The 24,013-nt window shown below is 38.8% G+C and overlaps 1 protein-coding gene across 3 annotated transcripts in view; it reads right to left on the bottom strand.

Moving 5' to 3' along the window:
* CELF2 (CUGBP Elav-like family member 2) overlaps nt 1-24,013 on the bottom strand; it is a gene marked incomplete at both ends in the record, with an annotated part of 370,914 nt that overhangs the window by 303,604 nt on the left and 43,297 nt on the right. For all 3 annotated transcript variants that reach the window (XM_080352320.1, XM_080352319.1, XM_080352310.1), the window contains one exon: nt 177-212. In XM_080352320.1, coding sequence (XP_080208446.1) covers nt 177-212 — 36 coding nt within the window. The remainder of the gene's footprint in view (nt 1-176; nt 213-24,013) is intronic.

The following is a 24,013-nucleotide window of genomic DNA, read 5'->3' as shown; positions in this document are numbered from 1 at the left end:
ACAGTTATTTGTCTGTCTGAGGTATGTAGCTTGTGTTCTCCTCTCTACAACTTCAGTTCTCAATATCCCAGCAGCTTTCCTTAGGAAAAAGCTCATGTTCTGGCTCAAAAAGTTGTGCTTCTTTCAGCACCTTCAAGACACTGATACACAGACACAGTTTAGGGCAACTTGCTTACCTTGGTAATGTTCCAGGTAATTCTGTGGAAGTCTCTCTGAAAGACACAAAAGTGAGGAAAAATTAGCTTGTGTTTAAAGAAGCTTTAAAACTTGAAAGATGCCTTTATCCTGCTTGTATTTTTTAGGAGCGTGGATACACATACACAACTTCATATGCAAATGCGTCCTTTGCGGATGTAATCTCCACATGATCATATACACAAAAATGCGAAGAACAGATGATGGAATGTGATCTAAGGATTTCGGCAGAATAAAGTTCTCAATGGTTCAATTACTCATTTTTTAGGCACAAAATTATCACTGTTTCAAATGCCAGCACTACATGATCCTACATAGCCAAAACGTAGTACTGGGCCAATTTTCCAGTGGAAAAAATTCCCTTTTCAGTACTGCAACAAAAGTAAGACATTAGACAGATTTATAACCACGTCATAACTGAAAAAAAAAAAGTACGATGTGAATGCTAAATCTTCTTATATTGGGTTTTAGGCAATAGTTACTGTCCAAATATGTAATTTTTGATCCAATTTACTTGCTTGAATCTGTTCTGTGGGTTAGCAGTTTGTTTGAGGGAAACTGAGTGTGAGACAGTGGAAGTGGGCTACTGTGACCAGTATGTCACATTAAAGCACAATTAAATACATTATCGTTAGCTATGTGCACATAGCCTTAAAACACGTCCCAGATCTACCACCACTGTATGTCCTCGCTCCCCTCTCCAGCATATTTGCTTATACGTTATCCAAACATCAGGAAAACATCTGGATAGCTCCATATCTCCTTTCTCTCTCATGTATAAGACCTTAAAAACACAGCAAGGAGGCATAAGGGGTCTTGTTGTCCTAGACTTGACCAGAGGTCCATCTCATTTCACACTTTGCTTGTCCAGTTATGAAATCTCTGTCCTATGTTTAAGTTGACTGCATGAAAGACAGGTGGTTAATTCATACCCTATTTATTTCAGCTGAGATCCAAACTGCAAAATTTCACACCTGTAGCTTTGAACATGTGCTATGGGACAATTCTAAACATAATATTCTCTTCTCCTTTTTTACAGATGAGGAACAGAAAAACCTTCCTTCCACTTTTACATACGGCGGGGGGAAAAAGAAATCTGATTTTTTTGGAGGGTGGTGGTAATTAAGACAGGTCCCAAAATCCTCCGTGTCTTAACAGTTCTCAAAACCATTAATCTAGTGGTGTCTAAGTATGGAACCAAGCTTACATATTTTTTTGTTGTGAGGGTATAAACCTTATAAATATATATTGAACATTCAAGCCTAATTTATTCTTAAATAAAAAAAAAAAATAAAATTTGAAGGTTCTTGTAGAGCTTTTCCATGTTCTGAAACCACTTTTTTCGATGGGCTACCTACAGAATTATTATACTAAAACCACAATAATTCAAAACTCCTTTATAATTTTAGATCCCCCATGCTTTTTGGCACTATATGAAATATGAAGAGGTACAAGGATATTTTTGCTTTGGTTTTGTTATTGTTGTTTTGGTTGGTTGGTTGGTTTTTTGACCACCCAAGCTTTTTCCTTAATGGTTACACTGGCAACTGTAGACTCCATTACAGTGTCAGAGAAGATAAAACAGTCCTGCTAAACATGCATGGCTTTGCATTTTCATTGAGTCTCTATCTTCAAACTGTGCAGTTTGCTGGTCACAGAAGGTTGCGTTAAAGCTCCTGGTGTTTTGCTTCAAAAGGCACAGAGCAAAAATGTGTTTGGTGGTTGCAAAGAGGAATAAGCGAAAAATAAAAAGGGGGCTAACACTCTTTTCTTGCACCCTCCATTCAACAACAGACATATAATCCTTCTCAAAAAAGCCAGTTCCCACTCCAGCAAAGGCAGACACATATGCATTTAACAAGTACCTGCGATGAACAAAGTCCATAATATAAATGACATCAAAGTTGAGAGCCAGGAGCAAGAGGAGGAGAATGGAAAAAGATAAGAAAATGACATTAGAGTGGAGCAATACAGATTTGGTTTCTATGAGGTAATTTGATACAGCTGTACATTTTAGATATTTTATTTTCATTAAACTCCTTCACATTGGTATCATATCACCTTATTTTCCAAGCCTTACCCACAACTTATACAGTTCAAAGAATTAACATGATATTACCCATAACCTATCAAAGAACTGGAACACTAAATGGTTCCAATCGTCTCCCTTCCACCACTAATCACAGGCATCATGTACTTTCATTTAAATGCTTTTTTTGGGAAAGAACCTGGATGACAAAGTGAGACTGGGCATTTCTTTGTTTCTTCTTCTAAAGGGACTCCCTAGCCTTTAGCTACCTATTATCACTCTAATAACAGAATAGCACAAACCTTATTGCTTTAGGGTATAGGAGCACACTTCATAAAATAGCAGTTGCTCATCCAGCTTAAAGATACAACCAGGCAAATCATAGGTGGATATTGCAGGAAGCCTGAAGAAGCATAAGAAGCTATGTTTAAAAAAGAATGATAAACTGGAAACACGGCTTCTGAGCAGAGCAGTGAGGGATCTGGGCATCTAAATTTCTAAAAATTTTAATTTTTGTTAAATAAGCCTCTCTATAAGACATGATGACCTCATGAACAGAATTATTAAATAGTTGATATAATGGTAAAAAGTCTGAATGTGATCAGAATCTTAAACAAAGACGCTGTGGGCCTTTAGCAGATATATTTTTAATGTAATTAATTCTGTTGCCAGTTTCAAGCTTGATCAGATCAAATTTCAATTTTAAACTAAAATATGTAAGGTAATGATTTTTGAAATACAGATCGAACTCAAAACTCAGACTCACAAGTAAAAGAGAAGTCAGATTACTTCCCAGAAACATCACTATTTCTCATGAACTGAATAAACATCTAAACCATTAAAAAAAACCAACCATTAAAAGTTGAAGTATCCAACCATTGAAAAACAAACAAACTGCCTTTAGCTTATTAAACTAAAAATATTATTTTCCTAGAAAACAAGCACAATTATCCTTGCAATGTCGCTGGAAATAAATGGTACATGGACTGCTGAAGACAGCTTACGTCCACTGTGAGTGTCCTATAAATATCAGGAATTGAAACACTGCTCTATAAATATATTTCATGGGAGTTTAAAAAAAGAAAATCTTATGGAGCAAATTACTCATCAAGAAAACCCTTGCTTAAAGTTTATTTAAACATAATGGATACTCACTCTGCAGTATTTCAAGAAACTGAAGCTAGACTTATACAACCAATTTTCCAATCCCTAGTCCTCCCAAATGAGACATACAATAAACATATCTCATGATTTACTGTATCTACAGAAAAAAAATATTTTTTTACGGGTAAAAACAAGAGAAGGATAATACTTATAGGGAAAATTAATATAAGACTATGTGTCTTCACATCCTACCTATGATATGAAAGGAAGACCTTGAAAAAGAGTGAGAACGGAAAGCTAAATGCTTTGTCAGGGCTGTCCCGAATTCCACTAAAATTTGTGCCAACGCAAATCAGAGAAGCTACAGCACAGCAATGCTAAGGACAGAAGAGGACAAGACTAAAGACCCTGAAAAAGCTTTTAGGTGGATGGTGACATTGCAAAACGTAGTCACAGCATTTCCAAGAAGGTCATTTACAATTTCCAAGCATTTTGTGTTCAGCCACGCAAGGGGGATCTGGGGCAGCAGAGCCTGTACATAAGGAAAGTGAAGGTGCTGTAGAAGACAGGAGAGTGCTGGGTGGGAGGTCTGCATCCCAAAGTGCTATCCCATCTTCCAAAAAGATCAAAATGCAGGTTTACAAATCATTCACTAGACCTATTGAAGAGGCTCTGTACCCTCCAGAGAGAACTACATAACTATTCTCAGAACCCAGAAAGCTGGTGTGGATGAACCAAGCATCACATACAGATTTTGCCATTTCTCTCTACAGGCTGAGGAATCCTTCCTGTAGGATCGGAGTAGGATGTGTACCAAAGCAGAAAAGTATAAATATTTTAGTCAAAACCTTATAGTGAAGTGGAAGTGGGAAGATCTGCATAAAGATCAGCAAACAGACTTTACTGCCTATTAGTTTTGTTTAAAGAAAGTTGTTGAGGAATACTCTTCAGAATATTTGTAAAGTGTTGTGTTTGTATTAAATGTTTTGTTCACTGAGAAATCAGATGGTGCTCTTCTCTCAGAGGCTGATTGTCAGCTGTTGATACCCACCTACGTGCAGGGTCTGGCACAACACAGCTATGAGGTTTAACTGTGCAATATTTTTATCCAGTTTAATGCTCTTCTGCAGAGATGTAAACTGAGGCACAAGAGACAGGGCAGGGTTTCAAAGGGTGACTGAGATAGACATGTGTATGCTCTGCTAGATGAATGTGAGAAAACTTAGCAAGGTCAGGATTATGCTTAGAAACAATTTTTGCTTCTGCAGGATCATGGCCTTCAACGATCTGACAAACCCAAACCTTAGAGAGCAGCGCAGGGGAAAGGGAACTGGGGGTCCTGGTGGACAACAGGATGACCATGAGCCAGCACTGTGCCCTTGTGGCCAGGAAGGCCAATGGTACCTGGGGTGGATTAGAAGGGAGGTGGTCAGTAGGTCAGAGAGGTTCTCCTGCCCCTCTACTCTACCCTGGTGAGATCACACCTGGAATATTGTGTCCAGTTCTGGGCCCCTCAGTTTCAGAAGGACAGGGAACTGCTGGAGAGGGTCCAATGCAGGGTAATGAGGATGCTGAAGGGAGTGGAGCATCTCCCTTATGAGGAAAGGCTGAGGGACCTGGGTCTCTTTAGCTTGGAAAAGAGGAGACTGAAGAGTGACCTCATTAATGTTTACAGATATGTAAAGGGTGAGTGTCAGGAGGATGGAGCCAGGCTCTTCTCAGTGACAACCAATGGTAAGACAAGGGGTAATGGGTTCAAACTGGAACACAAGAGGTTCCACTTAAATAAGAGAAGAAAATTCTCAGTGAGCGTGACAGACACTGGAACAGGCTGCCCAGGGGGGTTGTGGAGTCTCCTACTCTGGAGACATTCAAACCCACCTGGACACCTTCCTGTGTAACCTCATCTGGGTGTTCCTGCTCCAGCAGGGGGATTGGACTGGATGAGCTTTCGAGGTCCCTTCCAATCCCTGACATCCTGGGATTCTGTGATTCCGTGTAATACATTTTGTTCTGAAAAGAAAAGCATATGGATTCAAACTAAGCAATCTCTCAGGGTTCTGGGGAAGATGCAAAAAGAAAGGCAGCAACACATTCCTGCTGTTGTGTCACCATTCTTCCTTTTTTTATCTCACACTTTGGGGAGAGGATAAAGCCCACATATGGTAGATGAGGCACGTGAGGATAAGGACATGAGGATAAGGGTGAAGCTGAAGAAGGGATCTGTATGATGTACTATTAAGAAAGCAGCACAAATGCAAGCAAAAAATACCCAAGATGCAGAATATGGGAGTCTTCCAGCTGGTGAAGAGAAGTATCCAAACCCTTGGGTCATGGTTGTAGGCATCAGGGTCAGCAGCTGTTGTTTCAACCAGGAGGGTTAGAAGGTCCTCTCTTCTCCATGACAAGTGACCACAATCCATTTGATTCCCTGGGACATGTAGCAGCAGCTCTATAATTTATGCTCATTTTCCATGAAACACAAAATACCCCCAAAGGTTAAGCTGATATTTCTGGTTTGGGTGAAATGTTCAGCCCTTGAATGAGCAGGGTTCTACACCTGACAGAAGCATTAATCATATCAAAAGAGATATATTTGTGAACAGGAATAACTACAATTCAAAGAGAAATGAGGTGTTTGAGAGAATTACTTGAAAAGTATTTTTCCAGGAATATCCACTGTGGGCATAACTGGATATGCCAAGTGTGCTTTGATAAGGTGTGTGTAACAAATTGCAATGATGTTGATAACTAGGAAGATCTACTTTGAAATATTTCCAAATACTGCATAACTGTGAAGTTATTCTTTGTTTTGCCCCATGGGCAAATCTGGCTCGCCAGAACAAACAGTGCACCTGATACTTTTGACCACTCTCTCCTGACAGTGAGCAGAAACCCAACCACCAACAGTGGCTCCACACTACACTTGAGCAACACAAGAAAATCAGGGTAGAGAAGGGTTCAAAGCATGCAGCTTGGCAACATCTCTCAGCTACAGTGTTAGTGGCTCCTGTGACAACCAACTCAAAGGGATATGTCCCATTAATTTCAGTCGCTTTTAACCAGACCGTCAATAAACAGCTTTCTAAATTGTTCAGTTCCATGTTTGCACATGTGCTCGCTGCATAGACATGCATCAGTGATGTGGCAAGAGACAAGGCAGCTACTAATTGTCACTATAAAGCAGAACTAAATAAAAGTTTACAAAGGGAAATGAAGGATTTTCCACTTAAACAGGGGAGAACAGCTGAAGAGGAACGTTGAATTAGTTCTAAAAGAAAGGTTGTATCAGGAGGAATACAATTACTCAGTTGGAATTTCACCAAGACTTGGGAGTCAATGCCTCTACTCTTGCAGAAAAGAGCCATGGGATTTTTAATGACCACAAATGGTCAGGACATTGATTTCACATTTCAGCTGAAAAATGGCACCTCCAAAGATACATTGTTGTTCTTGCTCTTCCTAAAATCACATAGGGTATTATGTCTGAGTTGACTTAGAAGAATTAATAGTGTGCATTGAGATAACATTGTGAGACACAAAATATTTCACTGATCTTAAATTGGATAGTTTCTTCATTTGTTAGAGTGCAACAAAACAAACGAGCTACATTTGGGTAAAATATGGAGTTTGAATTTTGAATTCAGTGTTGCTAAGGCTAATGTGACACATTCCACAGAAGCTTTTGTTTTCTCCATATCACATGCTTTTAGCATATATTTTTTTTAAGAATTGTGCTCTATCACCACTAAAGATCAAAATGGTAAAAAAACAATTTAACCTTTTAAGCAAATTAAGATGGTATTAAAAAAAAAAAAAAAATCAAGATTTCAAACTGATTCTTCTCCGGGTATTTTATCTTTCACACAGTAAGATGCAAATAAATACACTGCAGTTTAAAAACTTCACACAGAGCTTAGCTACCTAACAAGGATCATACATTTGCAGCAGAAAAACTGCATAAACAGGCTCTGAATGTGCTATTTAAGTACAAGCTAAACACTCTTTTTTTAGGAAGTGATGTAACAAGTTCATATGTAAAAATCTATTTCTATACAAGCTGACATTCTGCAAGATTAGCTGCCTGAGATAAAGGACATGAGGAAACATGCTTGTTGTTTTCTCCCATAATTATTTTTAAAAGCTGCATTTTACACTGTTCTAAATTTGCTACTTCTGAATTTTCTGTTCCTCCTTAGGTAAGGAGGAAGTAAATCTCTGTGTATCCAGTGATAAGTGCTTGCCACAGAAACAGTGTAAGTCCAGTGCACATCCAACGTACAAATAGTACCCCAAATAAAACATATCCTCTTCATTGTGATTATTTTATATATTTCACTAAAACTTAAGTTTTGTTTTAAACCACTACCCAACATCTTTGAAGACAGTAATATTATAAATTATAAGTTAAAGCATAATTCAGGCCAAATCCTTACACCTTGCAATTTACTTATAAATCCCAGCTAAGATCTTGACCTCTTATCTAAATGACTGTCAAGGACATAAGGTGAAAGCTCCTGTCTTACATCTTCTTCCTCTGGTATTAAAGAGCAAGATAAAAATTAGTAGGTGGAAGAAACACAGCAATGTGTCCATTTTATAGACTGGTAACGGGAGCACAGATAGGATGCAATTTAGCCAGGTTAATTAGGGGGAAAAGCCGGGGCACCCAGAAGAAATGAAGAAACATCCTGTTTTGGTGCTTTGCTCCAAGGTCATTCCCTGCCATCGTGGATGTGCAAATACGGCTGTTGCAGCACTGGGACTGCTCTCGCTGTGTGTTTTCTCAGGGAAGTGCTGTATTTTGAAAGCTAATGACTCAGAAATGAAGGAAGGAAGCACTATGGGTAGAGGATTTGACTCTCTGGGATGCAGCAAGTAGCAGGTAGAACATGCAGAAGAACCCACTGTGATACCAACTCCTACACCCTCACCCTATTAGTACAGGGAGAGAAAGAAGTGATGCAGTCTCCTTCCCCAGGAGCTGTATGAGCTCAGTGGGAGGAAAATACCCTTTGTCTCTCTCCAAAATGAGAAGATCATCCAAAACAGAGCAGATGTTCCTCCCCATATGCTCATTAAACCTACTGTAACCTCCCTGGGTGGAAAATTTTGCACACTTGGTGTTTGACTGACCTGTAGCTCATGCTGCCGTTTCTATCGGTTGCAGTGCTATAATTTCCCATCATCTCTTCTCTACATAGGAAAGGAGGGTAATCACGTCTGACATCTCAGCAAAAGTTTGAGGTCAAACTTACTTGTACAAATGTAGAACTGAAGGAGAATTCTGGGTCATGTGTTAATTCCACAGAAGAAGCCATACAATCACAAGGATGCATAAGAGACATGAAAACATAGAAATTGTTCAAGTACTATAGATGTTGATGGCCTAGATTCTTTGCTTAGTTTCTAGGATGTTGTACAGGGCTACAGTAAATATCTTCTGATATTTAAGACTTTCTCATATTCATGTGGTGTGTAGTGAGCAGATATATGTACCATCTACACAAAGCAGCTTTTATGATGTAGCAGCTGTTGATTGGGTCAAAAGTTCATATCTTCAGTTTAATAATGAACATCAAAAAAGAAAAAAACCAACACCCTAACAACTGTTTTCCATTGAATGTCCACACCTCTCTCTCCCAGCCCACTCCCAGATTTCACATGATAACAGTTGAAAACTTTGGTATTCCCTGGTGTTGGATGTTTTCACTATTATAGACAGACTTGAAGACACTCAAAGAATTTGTAGGCTTTATTTAAACTTATTTCAGACTAACTCTTAATTCTCCACCACAAAATGCTAAGCTTGGCAATGGCATCTCATCCTGGTCTCAAAATACTTTACTGAATCAGAACAACTTAGATACTTCAGCTATTATGTATTCAAATACTTGTTTTCTTACTCAAGGCAGACCAGGCAGAGACATACATTTGGGAACCTCTGAAGTTTTGTGAAGCTCAGGAACCTCTGAAACAAAGTGAGATGCTAAAATATAGGCACCTTCGAAGAATTAACATTAGTTAGGAAGGAAATGCCTTCCTTGCTCAGTTCAATATGCAAATAACTTGTTTTCTACAGGAACTGTACTGGTGGCTACCAGGTAAAAACAAACCAAAACACCAAAACTAACAAACACTGAAAACCGTTTTGGGATCTTCCTACTTCCAGATTTGAGAGCAGTGAAATCTCACGGTATTTTTTTCGTGCAAAAGAAGGCAGCAAATACCAGAAATCTCACAAGGTCAACTCTTGCTGAAGTGTCATGCAGTAGGAGGGATGCTGGCCTTGGCCACATGCTGGACCACAGGCAGATGCAAACTCCTCTGTTTACACTCCCAGTTATGGAAACATGAACCAGCTTCAATAAATGCTGCACCTACCTTACTTAACCCCGTGCTGAGGAAGCATTTGATGACTTTTGAGAAGTCTGCCTACATTTTGGAAGCTTCACTTTAACAGAGGATTAATTGGGTGCACACAAGTTGACTGAAAACAGCTCATCTCTACCAAACACCAGTTTTGCCAACAGCTCCTTCAGGCATCTGCCTGAAGATGTAGATACTTGCTGAAATAGTTACTGCCTTTCTCTCTACTGTTTACTCAAGGATAAAGTCACTGCTTAGCTCCTTTCTGTCCTGACAACTCCTCCTTGTGATCCAAAAAGCAACAGTGTCAGGTTGAAACATGGGATGGAATAGCAAAAATGCAGAAAGGCCTCTGTGAACAAGCCTGCCAGCCAGCAGCCTGTGTGCCATTAGCTGTGGTTCAAAACATCCCTTATACTATTTCCATAAATACTCCAGTATCTTCTGGAGCATCTCAACACAAACCGCAACAGATGTTGGATGCTGTTATTTCTTCATTCTTGTCCATCTGTTAATTTTTATTTTTTTTTCCCCTTTTTCTCCTCTTACCACCTGCTTGTGCACAAATCATAAGTGTTTTAAAGAAAAACCTATGGTCAACCTCTTTTCTTTCTGGTCCCTCTACTGCTGCCCAAAATTAACAGGACAAGAGAAGGCAGGAGATAAAGATCTAATTCACTGCCTTATTTTTTAACCTTAAAAGGATGGGTTGAATTTATTTTTGACAACACTAAGCAAAGAGACTAAATCTGCTGAGCTAGCCACCTCGGGAAGTCGAAATACACAAGTACCACCATTCTCTAACAAGTTCATTAATGTTACTGAACAATTTATTGATGACATTGTGAAATTATTATAAAAAGTATTTTAAGGTGTAAATTACCAGTGATACAAATCTACAAGCAAGTTCTTTTATCCCCAACCACATTCAAACCAGAGGATGTTAAGATAGTTCTTTAATGACAAAAACTATTAGGCTGTAATATATAGCAGGTACATTTATTAATCATCAGACCATTTATGTTCTGTAATTCTACCACAGTTAAATAACATGGACTACTAAGTACCTGAATCAGCTATTAGCAAGCATTCCTGCTCATTAAAACTCACTTATTTAGACTTTAGCAATGGTAAATGTAACCAGCCCTGGAGGAGTGTCACAGTGCTTGGAAATGGCACATTAAGCTTCATTTACCCAGCTACACTCATAGGCAGAGGGGGAAGGGAAAAAATACAGTGACGGTCCATAACGAAGCTCAGAAGCTTTTTGAAGCTGCATTAAGAAAATGACAAATCTTACAAAGAGAGCCATAAAGCTTCCTCAAGTACAACAGTTCTGCAAGGAGCTATTTATCATAGTTTGTTGAAAAGACTCCTACGCTTAATACTATCGGACTGTGAGAGCTGATTATTAAATGTAATTACAGAAGTAGCAGAGAAATAATAGTTTATTGCCAAGCATAAGCAACACTGTATTAACAAAGAGGAGTGCGGAACATGTTCAGCATTTGGAATCATATCATTAGCTTTTCTGGGAAAAGATACACAAATGTATATACATTTAATTCCTCATTAACTTCTACTAACCAGAACATCCTTCGTGAATTTCTGATCAGGGTCAATGTATCCATCTATGCTTGGGCCAAGAAAACAGTAGCCAAAATAGGGTTGCTATTAGGGTTTCAGCTTTTATTCTTTTTCTACTTAACACAGATTTATTAAAAAATACCCACAGCCTTCTGTCAAAAATATTGCACACATTTACTTATTAGCAGCTCTGTAATGGATAGATTTTTGCTATGGTGCTGCCATTTGAAGCAAATGCTTTATTTAGAACATGCCAGTTATCAGGAGATTCTCCATGCAGTAAATCTTTTGAAACAACAAGTTTTGATTGCTCATGGCTACGTGCAAGAACGAGCTTTAACTTCTGTTGTATCTACATCTTTGCATGCTTGCTTGTGTAACTAGCCATCCATTTTACTTCTTTTTGCTGTGAGCGATTTCTCACAATTTCTTCCTGCTGCTTCTTACTCTCAGAAATGTGTCACTCCTTGTGCATCACTGTTATTCTTGGTGAACCCCCTCTTTTAAAACATACAGTTCTTTTGTAAAACCTTCTCTACTGATTTGGAGCAGACATACACACTTTTCCGAAACTACAAAACTGAACAAACTTGGAAGTACATCTCCTTACAACTGAGGCTACAGTTTGTGCCAGCAATCAGGACAAAAATCAAACCCTATCCCAGAAGCCTAAAAGATTGCTTCTGGTTCGCAAAGTTTAGGCTGAATCAACTCTGCTGCTGGTCCAAGACTGAAACATTTTGCAAAACTATGATTTGGAAGGAAGGCATTCAGTGACAGATGGATTTTATTTATTTTTGGGTAAAAGAAACAGCTTAAAACAGGTTGGGAACACAGGGGAGGATCCTGGCACATCAAGACAAAGTCTGAATGCATCTGAAGTACTCAAGAGATGGAGAAATTACCATCACAAGATGCACATATTCATCACTAATATGGTGCCCACTGACCCTAATTCTTTCAGCAAAGGTCTGTTTTGCAGTAGAAAATACAAGCAGTAGCTCTGAAGCTCAGAAGCCTCATTTAAGCATCTACATTCCCTCTTTGGCTCACTATGTAACAATCGCTTAATGTTTTACAGGTAAAATTGCACTTGAAGACAGGAGTTGTTTGTATGCAGGTGAAAAAAAAAGTTAGACTGGAAATCAGGTGCAAAGAGAAGAAATCAGAGTCTACCTCTAGGCATTCACATCCCTGGATTTTGTTCAAAGCAGCATTTTCACATGGGCTAAAGACTCATGGGTTACATTTTTGAGAGGTTTCAATCTAAAGAAAACTTGTGGATGGATTGTTAACGAAGATTTTCAACCACACTGTAAAACCCTTGGGAGTTCAGTGCTGATTATATTGAGATGCTTAAAAAACCATCTTGCTAGCCATCTATCTGCATCAGATGCACAAGGGCATTTGAGAAAAAAATCTCTCCTGATCACATCACATCGCTGGTGTGAAAGAAAACAAGTTTTCCTTTTGAAGGTTTTTGACTCGTTTGGAACAGATAAATCACTGCAGCAGCACTTTCCAACTGACAATTATCTTGCCACAATAGCCATAAAAAATAAAATAAAATCAACACAGATGGAATCCAAAGCAGGAGACCTAAATTATACATAAGTATATTCATAAAACTACACCTCTCAAAGTTGCTCTGCACGTTGCACATTTGCCAGGATCTCTTAATCTGCTGCTGATGTGCTGCATATTGTGGTCGTGTGCAATTACAGTTAGCTATAATTAAGAACAATTACAGCTTTTATTTCTTCACTTGTTCTTTAAAAAGCACAGTTGTAATACAACTTTTTTTCCCCCTCCCTCTTTCCTTTTTTTTTTTTTTTTTTTAAGGTGAATATAATTATACATCCTTATAACATCTCCAATAATTAGTTTGACTCAAATTTCTTCTGGAACAATTTTCATTTTAACTGTCAGATCTGCCATCTATAGTCAATAGAACACACTGTAAAAAAATTCTATCATTAACCTTTTTTCACCCCATAAATCTACAAAAGAACTTGAAGAAATTGAAGAATTCATTGCTTAAACATATAAAGGCCAAATTCAACTAACACCCCTTCCCCAGCAATACCTTCTTAATTACACTGAAACATTATTATTATACTAATTATAACAATAATAAATTAAAGCTGCATATATAAGGCATTTGGCATCTCTCTATATTTTATAGCCTGTTTTCCAGCCTTATTCTCATAAAATAACCTCTCTACTGTATCTTTGTTTAGAATCTACCCGCGATTACTAACCATACAGACCGGAGGGAAAAGTAATTAAGTTTAATAGAAGCCACCCTCATTTTTGAAGCTGCCCTCAATTTAAGCCATAGAAGGAGAGTAATTAAATTTAATGCATGCCACAGCTTTCAAATGAAGATATGGCATGTAAAATTCCCTCACTCTGTAATGCATCTTTTCCAAACACTGCAAAATAAGTGTTGTGATGTAAAAAGATAGCGAGCTACAAAGTCATATTAAGTTTTCTTTTTCTACTGGTCATGTGTTCCAAGGGGTGAGCCTGTTGTATAGATTAGGAACAGCATAATCTAAAGCATGAGAATTGGGAAACTTGGAGTAGCATCACAGCTGAACTGTTTCCTGATCCATCCTTTGCCCACATTATTTCCTTCGATTAAATTTAGAAGAAGCTTTTGTGGCGAGACCCATCTTTCACATGCTTTAAACAGATGCATCAGGTTTTTAACTATAGCCACAAATCTCTATAGCACAGACATTGAACACCAAAAGCCTCCCCCAAAGTAGCTGAACCAGCAACAGGGACTAGAGAAATACATTTCGAGACATGGTCACAAATGTCCCAGGTATGCCTTCAGTCTTCAAGTCGTCGGAATTAAAAATGGTAAAAATAGTGAAATTATTCAAGGTTCAGCAATTTTGCCAAGCGATAGGCTTACTATTTTTACACATAAAGTACAAATCGTGGCTAATGAGGGTATTTCACTCTTGCAAAGATGAACATAACGAATGAGGAGCTCTGAGACAGAAAGAGAGTCATTTCTCTTTTCCAGCTCTGTAGAGAAACAGCAGGATCTCTGTATTTATAAACTCTTCCTTGCAGAGAATCACAGAAGTTTCACCAACTGATTTAAACTAAAGCAGGAATTAAGAAGCTTGAATTACCTTGTAAAAGGGAAGATGACTTGCCACTATTTGTTCAGAAGTTTAGACCAATATACTAAACTCACAATTAGTTCAGAAAAGTGCTCTGAAAAATCTGAGGCTCACAACATACTTCCAAGCAGCCTCCCCTCCAAAACAGGTTTGTTCCTACTGTTAAGTTGAAGCAAAACTTCTTCACTGAAACTGAGACCAGAATTGAAAAGGCAAAACCTGGGACAGAATGTCAAACACCTTTGGTCCAAAGGCTACCCCGAAAAACAAGATGGAGAAAAAAGGAGACAAAACCAAACCAAACCACACAATAGGAAAAAAAGACAAGGAAAAAGAAGTATGGAGATAATAAATATAATAGATCCTTTATTTCAGTTTTAGACCCCACCATGAACCTGCTACATATTTCCCCAAGAGAGGGGCTGAATACCCCATTTTAGCAACACATGGAGCAGACAACTGTATCCCTGGTGTACACCATGCATTGCAGGAACCTGTGTGCACAGCAATGAGATTCACAGATGTTTCATCTGGCTTTCATTTCTTTACAACATTTTAAAAAATGAACATTCATAATAGTAAACAAGAGGCAGCCAGGGTTTCACGTCTGGCTGTGTCCCTGACAAAGCCCACAATCTTATATCCATCAGCTCAGGGATTGTTCAACAGGCAGATCCATAGTTTGAATCTTGAAGCCACTGCTAATATAAATTGCAAGCAGTTTGGGAAAGAGAATGCATCTGTAGTTATTTTTAGTTTTACAAAAGAAAGAAGATATTTGTTTATAGATATCACGACAAAAAAAGTTGGATTTTTGGTTTTAAAGTAGCAAAATAGGGACAAAATTGCTGTTTAAATTATAATTTTTTCTCAATTATATTTTAAACTGATCCTACCAGATGCTGGAACTAAAGTGACATGATTTTGCTATATTTATAACTAAGCTGTAAAACATTTCAACATTTACAAAGAGAATAAATCTCTCTGCTAATGCCAGGAGAAGAATAAGCGCAAATGTTATTGCACATGGTGGCTCTTAATAGTTGGCATGAGAAGAGATGTCTCTATAACAGTATCAAGAAAACTTGCATTGCAAATATCACATCATCAGAACAAGGAATGGGGAAAAAAAAAGATTTGTGGAGAGTATTAACATGAAGATATAACATTCACATGCTCCCAAATAGTCTGGATGGATGAAAACCAAGACAAACCATGGTCTCTTCTCTTCTTGTCCCTAAGCCAAAATCCTTCTCCCCATCCAAACTACCTGCTGTTCATGCCTTCTGCTTCCTCTTTGGAAGCAGGATCCTTTTCTCACACCTTTCCCAATCAATACTTTGGCCCTTCTGCTGTTGGCTACCAACAAGAGAACCCCCACTGTTCCCTAATGCTCCTTCATGCCTTCCCAAAGGGGCTTCAGCAGAAATTGAGGTCGTGGACTGGCTGGCCAGAAGCTTATGGGAAAATATTAAACCGAATGCAAAATAAAATCTTCAGAAGCTGCTCCCCTCAGTTATGACCTGCAGTGATTTCTAGGCTTACACTGCAACCGTCATCCCTCATCTTATCCTCTTTTTGGAGGCTGTGGGTCCTGTAGGGACTTAACACAATTGCCAAGCACTCCAAGTATTGGTGGGATGCAATTCAGCTTGCAATGGCTGGAGCATCAAGACTCCCCCAGGGCACCAGCATACACCACTCAACCAGTTAAAAATTGAAACAGAGCAAACGGGAATTTTTTGAACAAATGCTTAGAGATTATGTAGCACACGTTACAGCTGTAACCACCCACAGTTCCCTCCTACAGAACAGAAACACTGAAAGCAAAAACCATTCACTTCAAAAGTTGAAAAATAAGAAAAAAATGCAGCAGTAAGTATGAAATTAAAGCCTATGGGTATTTCCTGCAAGAAGTTCTGCAAAGAAAGAGGGGAAGTTTGCAGGACACAACAGAATGGGAATACACAGCCTTGGTTTACAAGTTAATGAGAAGTGTCAGGATGGGTGCACAGGACTGCAGTAGTTATTATGCTCATCACTCATTTCTCACTCATGAAGGAAATTATATTTTACAGTAAAAAGGTGCCATAGTGGGCGGGATGGGAAGGACAGCCTTTTCTTTCCATTATTAAAAATAACTAAACTAGACAAAACCCTAGATAACCTCGGTTTAAAAATGTTCTGAGTCTCTGAGAACAGCAGAGAGAAGAGCAAGAATTCAACGTGCCATTCAGCAGGGAAAAGGGCTGAGTGCTCTGAAGCACTCTTGGAAAAGGAAAAAAAAAAGATAAAATAAAAGCAAAACTACATGCTTTCCACCATGGAACTGATTTTTTGTGTTCACTACTTGCAGTGATCATTCAGCTCTATGGATCAAAAAATCCTACTGATACCAATGTGCATGGTCAATCAGCAGGATATTCTCTTTCAAATACGACATCTGAAGTTGTTTCTTTGATTTTTTTTCAGAAGTGCAACAGAATTTTCCACTTCTCCCAGTGCCAATCATGTTCAGGTAAATGTTACAGCTTCTGCAAGCACAAATTAAAGATAATTATAACCTGGCTGACCTACCTTATCATTAAAATGCCTGGCACAACTCATTTGCCCAGAGAGTGGGAATTTGCTGCTACCACATTCGCTTGAGTAGGGAAATACCCATCTTCAGATGCTATGGGCATGCTCATTGCTCTGATCAAAGAAGGCAAAAATGGAGGTTTCTATTTGCCCCTCTAGGAAGGAACACTGCAATATAGGTGGAAGAACATATTGTCATGCTAGTCGATAACACCATTTGGGAAAACAGCTTCCAATAGCATCATAATGCAAGTGTGTTTAGGAAAATTGAAGATTTATCATTCTGTAGCAACTGCTCAGAGCAACCACATCAACTGCACAAGGGAAAAAGTAGGACCAGCGAATGAAAGTGTTAAGGGTCTTAATACATACACCTTAGGGGGTACTGTATTTCAAACTGCTGTTAAAGTCTCCTTGTGTGTGAGATCCAACTTAAGTCATTGCACCTCCATGACAGATGGAAATTGGGTGCAACTACAACAGCTGTAAACAAATCAATGCCAAAGAGAAAAATACTAAGTATAAAAATAGCTATCAGCAGAAGTCCTTTAAAAGCAGTCTCGAATGTAGAAAAAATACCCAGAATCCTCTTGTCCACATTAGAGTTATCTACAACAGTTTATTTCTAACTGGGGAGCCCATATTAGTGAGAACTCCCTCTAGTTGTGTTGCAATATATAGCGTATATTGTCTTTGAGCCAGAAGCAACTGTTTTGTTGCATTTCCAGACAGCACAGAGCACAACTAGGGCTTTGAGGTGATGCCATAAGTGTTTCAATAGAAAAAGAAACCCCAACAAACAAACAAAAAAAACCCACAAAAGAAACCCCGAAAAGCAAAACCAAACAAGAATATTTCAATACAAGAAAGAATTTCCTCATTGAAGTTTTATCCCAATTAAAATCCTTATTTGTTTAGGTTTAAAACTTTATAGCAGGGACAAAAGAAGAGTTTTCTCAACCAGCCAGAATCTTGACATTTTCCCCCAGCTGAATCCCTTGACATGGAGGGGTATTGGAGCTGCTCTGCTGTCCTCTTGAGAGGTGCAAAACTTTCTTGGACTTCTTTGGTTTATGAAGCCATGGGCAAGGCTTTTGAAATACAGAGGGTGTGGGAGGTGTGGAGTGAACTTGCATATTCATACAACTGAGACATATCAGATGAATGAGTTGTAACCACCTGAAATCCTTACAAAAGCCCTGATATTCAAGGGTTGGCAACATTCACATTTGTGTACCAGGTTGCCACAGTGAAATTCAAGGCAGAAGACAAATCCCACAGACAAAAAACCCACTTCTTTTTCATTGAAATATGACCTTTTCATTTCACGAAATGTGTGTCAACTTAAATCTTGTCAGCCTGACCCCAATCCGTCCTATTCCCTGAACCCACAGAGCTCTTTGCAAAAGCCATTCCCACCCCGGGCTATGGTCTCGTCAGATCTCATAAGCGAAATGGGGCCAGGTCTGGCTGGGACTGTGGGAGACACCTCCCAGGGAACCCCAGGTGCTTCAGAAAGTTCTTGGTGGAGATTCTTACACGTAACCCTCCATGAGTTAACAACAAATCCATGCCCCACAGTGACACTAATGCTATTGGGCTCCTAAAAGCTTTGTATTTTAAATAGGCAGGACTAGAAAGACTTTTAAAAACTCTGGAGACATTTCCCCCCATGTACAACAGTGACAGTCACATCATCTGTCAGCTGCTGAAGTTCTCCCCTCATACTCCAATACTTTTAACATGCACAAGATTTTACCCATCTTTAAAAAAAAAAGGCAAAAGCCAGCAAAATGACTGACATACTTGCTTTTTCCCTTCCACTGCTGAGGTTTATGCCCATACTTCCATGTGTGTTCCTGGCAAAAGTTTCAGTGGTGGTTCTTTATTTCACTGCCAGTAATGTGTCTTTTTAACTTCTTCTATTTTTAAATCTCTACTAGACTGGTTTACTCCCAGTATTAAGTTCACAGTCACCTTCTCTTGCTTTTCACTCCCCTTTTACGTCATCTTCTTCTACCTTAGCTTGCTTTATTCTAGAAAGTCTGTATAACCTTGCCTCCAGAAATACAGCCTCTGATTTCACCCCCCCTACCATCAATCAATGAAATCCAAACCCAAGTATTTTATCCATTACACAAAAAATTTTTAGTACATCAGGCCTGTTCAAAAGGCCAAATTTCCGCCCAAACCACATAGAATAGTGAACCTGGAATATACAAAACAACTCAGTGCATAAGTTACCTATACATTGCAATACTCAGCTAAAGCAAGTTGCCTCTTCAGTCACTTCTTTACACATTCATGTTTGTGTTTATGTGCCACAGACTGCCTGGATATAAGTTATTTTGACCTATAAAGCACCTTCCCTCCTATTTAACAAGTGACAAACACACAATGTCCCAGAAAATAAGGCTAAGCATGAAGTTGGTACATAAGGATTAGTCGGTAATTTTATGTAACAGCCTTTGTTATTGACTTAATACAAGCATTAGCTATGCCTTTAATTGTCCTAAACCTTCAGTGATATTTACCTGAAAAGTTCTCACTGTATGTACTTACACAGGGTGGGGAAAAAAGGTCAAGCTGGTTAGTGAAACAGGTCTTGCACCTTCCAAAAGAGCTTTCAGTAGTTAAAAAAGGAAAAAAACATTGGAAAAAGACCGATTTTCAAAGTGAGCCATGGAAATAATAAATTCACGTGTTCTGCTTTAAAGTGTTTTCTATGCCAGCAAAGACATAGATCTGTCTTGTTGAGCCATATAAAGAAAACCAGTCCATGTGAATGGTAGCTTTTTTAGCTATCGCTATATAAGCTCTACTTGTTAGGTTTCTAATTGCAGGTTTTCTGCTATTTTCTTTGGTTATTATGTGAGATGCATTCACAGGGATCTCAATGAACAGTTGGAGCACTACCGATACAGAACATGTGTTCTCTGAACTTTCATTGTGTATAGATTAACACCTCCAAGCAGGCGCCATCTCACAGAACAGCAGCCAGAAGTAGAGAACAACAAAAAAGCAAATGCACAAATTTCAGACTGAAAAATTTCCTTAGCTTAAGTTCATTTTTTGGGGTGTATTCGCATACTTGAAGAATTTGTACCTTCAAAGAATTGAGACCTTTTTTAAAAACAAGGTGTAGATCATTCTTCTGCCTATTATTTCCCTGAAAATAAATAGAGATTTTTACCCAGAGATTAGGAACTGAAGAGACACACAAAAGCAGATCGTACCATCAGCAACCTGCTGTGTTTTCACTGGGCAAAATCACCTAGAAGTTAAAAAACTTCCACTTGCGCTTTGCCAGGAGGCTGCAAAAGCCAAAAAATAACTTATCAAGTAACAACATTAACATTCACAGGCAGCTCCAGAAATTACATATACACACAGAGCATTATTTAACTGCACATCCTTTCATTTCCTCCAGATGAAATTGCTACCAAACTACAAAAGAATGTAATTAATCAGCACCACAAATGCACACAGACACACACAGGCAGCACCAGCCTGCCTAACCCACTCCTGTGCTCAAAGACTTAAGTGCACTGACCACTTAAGTGGGGCCATTTCCTTGCCCTCCCCAGCTCAGAAGTCCATCCAGAAATAGTAAGTCGATCTGAATTTAGTTCCCCCAACTGCCTTTTGCATTCAATGTAACACTATTACAGCTCACATTCATCTTATGTCACCCCACAGTGTTCTTAGACAGAGAATTATGCTGTATCTGCTCCTAATGGTTCAGCTAAACGGAGAGGTGGGAGGAAGACAAGGGGTTTGGTGAGCAGTGGAACTGAAGGGGCCTCGTTGTCTATTGATTTATGTCTCAAAGTTGCCCTCCCACGCGAATTTTTGAATATCTAATGAAGGCTGATCTCCTGACTTTACCTTGTAGAGACTACTTTTTCCCCTCTGTAATGCCTGCTATTTTCATGAAACTGGCAGAAATTAAATATATCTGAGACCTCTGCGCCTGTCAAATTTGGTTAAAATGTATTCACTGGCGTAAAACGCCACAGAGACAAGAGGAGTAAAAATAGGGACTGACAGACAATTCAACTATATAATCCTTGCCTCTTAAGTGAAACGGAGAGGAAGAAAAAAAGTAAAAAGGAAAAAAAAAAAGGAGCTGCATTCTTAGCCCCCATAATATGGCAGGAATAACCACATACCACATTTTTCCTGCGGTCTGTCATTTATGAGCAAACACTTCATTGCAAGTCTCAAAGGATGCAGAACATCTTACAGGGAGCAAGAGCAACAAAACCAACCCAAATATGAGAAGGAGGGCCAAAATAAACCAAAACTGGATTTCAAATGCCACAGGAAAACCCAAAACTCTTCAATGGGCGACAGCCAACATGCTTTGGATCAAGATGGCTACCAGTCAGACTATGGTCAATGCTTCAGGAAGACTATGCAGAGTCTTTAAAGCAGCTACTGCAGGTTAACTGTGAACTTTGCACATCTAATATGGTCCAGTAATTTTACCCGGGGAGTCCAGAGCCCCAAACAATTGCAGCTGCCAAAACTCTGCGGACAGTCCTTAATTTCTGATCATTTGTGCTGGAAATGACAGTCAGACTTGCTGGATTTCACCTCTGATTGAGCAAAGCTCTTAAGCATGTGTTTAACTTTAAGCACATGGTGAACGCAAATGAAGGGGGAAAAATAAAATGCTCGTGCACTCAAAAACCTCATGATGTGTTAATCTTGCTGCTGCCTCTGGGCCTTTGTGAGGGGGAAAAATAACTGAGGGGAATAAAAAAACCCCACCAGTTTTAATTCTGAGCTTCTCTATGGATATAAAAGTTGGTTACTTTGAATTTGGCCATAAAACGTTATGTTAAATATATAAAACATACAGCAGGTGAACACATTGCTTTATTCCCTCCACTTGTCACAGATTGAAGCGGCGGATCCACTCTGAGCACAGAGGTAACACATGAAACTTCCCACCAGCAGCAAGACTTGAGCACCATTTTTTGATCACAGTGGACCAGCAGGACTGTGAAAGTCCTTTGCTGATGTTATACAATAAAAAAAAATAATCCCACTATTTGAAATCCAGGCTAGATCACAGAAAGCTGCAAGAATTTACCCCAGTTTCAAAGAGATTTGCCCAACAGGCTGGTCGTGCCTCAATTCGGCTTCGCACGCCTCGGCTGGGCCAAGACTTGCCGTCTGGTCCCCAGCAGCGTTTGCTGAAGTCCGTGGGAGTTCTGTCTCCAAAGTGGCAGCGTGATGTGGCACGTTGTCCTCTACAAAGCTAGCGCCTACACTTTTAATGGATGTCATTTCAGGCAGGCATTTGAGGTAAAAAGGAAAAAATAAAAAAGACAAGAACACACTAAGTGAATGTGGTGCTGAGGATTTGATCTATGTTCATTAGTCACCAGAGTTCCCAGGGGCAAAAAGATTATCCCCATTACCGCGCAGCAATTTTGACATGAGCTCTTATGTCTGTTTCATCTTAGCGGGTGCAACCCCCTCTTCCATTCACTGATAAAGGGGAAAAGTCAATTTAGACACATTTGTAAACCAAAAGATTTAAGATGTGTGGCTCTATCATCCAGCTGCACACTTTATAAATAATCTACAAATACTTAAGCTCACTAGAAAACTTCCAGACAATGTATTTCTTACTTCTTTATTTCCAGGTAAATCTCTCAGAAAGAGAAGGTTAGCCCATACAAACATATATCTACCCAATATAAACACACATGCTATTCTTTGATTAGAGTGATTTCTAAGTCTGTTTGAACAGTGTAAAATATTTCACCAAAGTATACACTGTTGCAAAACATATTATGGGATTTGCTGTATACCTAAATCCAGCCTCGGGACAAAATGTCTTGTGTGTTCCTGCTTAGACACTTGAAGTTAAGCTCTCTTTTTCTTTTATTTTTATAATTTTTAAATTTATGCTTTACCATATTCATTACTGCATCCCATCAATGCATGTTGCATTACATATGCCAGCAGACAGACTCCTACATCTTTACAGACTTCTGCCTACATATTACAACTCCTTATTATTCTCAATGTGCAAAGTGCCAGTTAAATCAATAGTTCAAAAGCCTTGTTCAATTCAAATGGACTTTACAAAGTACTGCACTGTAATAAACACATGCTAGCAGAACGTTTCCCCAATTGCTTACATGACACAGCTCTCATTGCATAAAGCAATACAATCACCACATATTTCTTACTATGCAGAGTCCCAGTTAAGTCAAGAATGAAATTATCTTATTAATCACAGATGAACAGGGTTTACTGGCAATGACATATAGTAAATAAAGTGATAAAAGAGAAACACAGTGACAAAAATCCTCACAGAGATCACTCCGGATGCATTAGGCACTACGGCAATTTGGACCAGTCTCCATTTCTTACTTGGCAAAATTTCCCCATATAAATAATTTTAGAGGTTCTAGGTAGTTTAAAGAGCCATCAAGATAAAAAATATCTACTAAATTACAATGAAAGCAATAAATATGCTTCTGCTATACCCAGGAGGACCATTAGGTCTCCTCTGTACCCCCAGTAACGTTCCTTGTTCACGCAAACTGTGCTGTCGACTTGCATGATGTTTTACTGAACTAAGAGTAGGACCAAAGATATTAAGCAACAGGATAAGCACTCACGTGAATGGAAACAAGAAGCCAGGCAAAAGGGTGACACTTAAAATGTGACCAGCAATTTGGCCAGTAGGGCTTATTTATACAAAGATGATGAAAGGTCTTAAACTTTTGCTCAAAATCTTTTTACATCATTCTCTGAGCTTAATCCAAGTCCCAGCCCAGCTAAATGTTTGAAGTAAAATGGATCACCCAGGTCCTTAAAACTCAAGCATTTGCTCAAATTTATTCAGGCTTTATTAAAATTCCATGCACAATAAGAACAGTAATTACCACAGGACAATTTATCCTACTTTCTTTTTCCCACTCTATTAGCAGAAATCAGTCAAAACAGACTCCAGCTTTCTTAAAAAAGGTGGCAAAAG

Source organism: Nesoenas mayeri, assembly GCF_963082525.1.
Source record: "Nesoenas mayeri genome assembly, chromosome: 1".
Classification (NCBI taxonomy): domain Eukaryota; kingdom Metazoa; phylum Chordata; class Aves; order Columbiformes; family Columbidae; genus Nesoenas; species Nesoenas mayeri.
The sequence above is the reverse complement of the archived record's forward strand: the minus strand, read 5'-3'. Positions and strand labels throughout refer to the sequence as shown.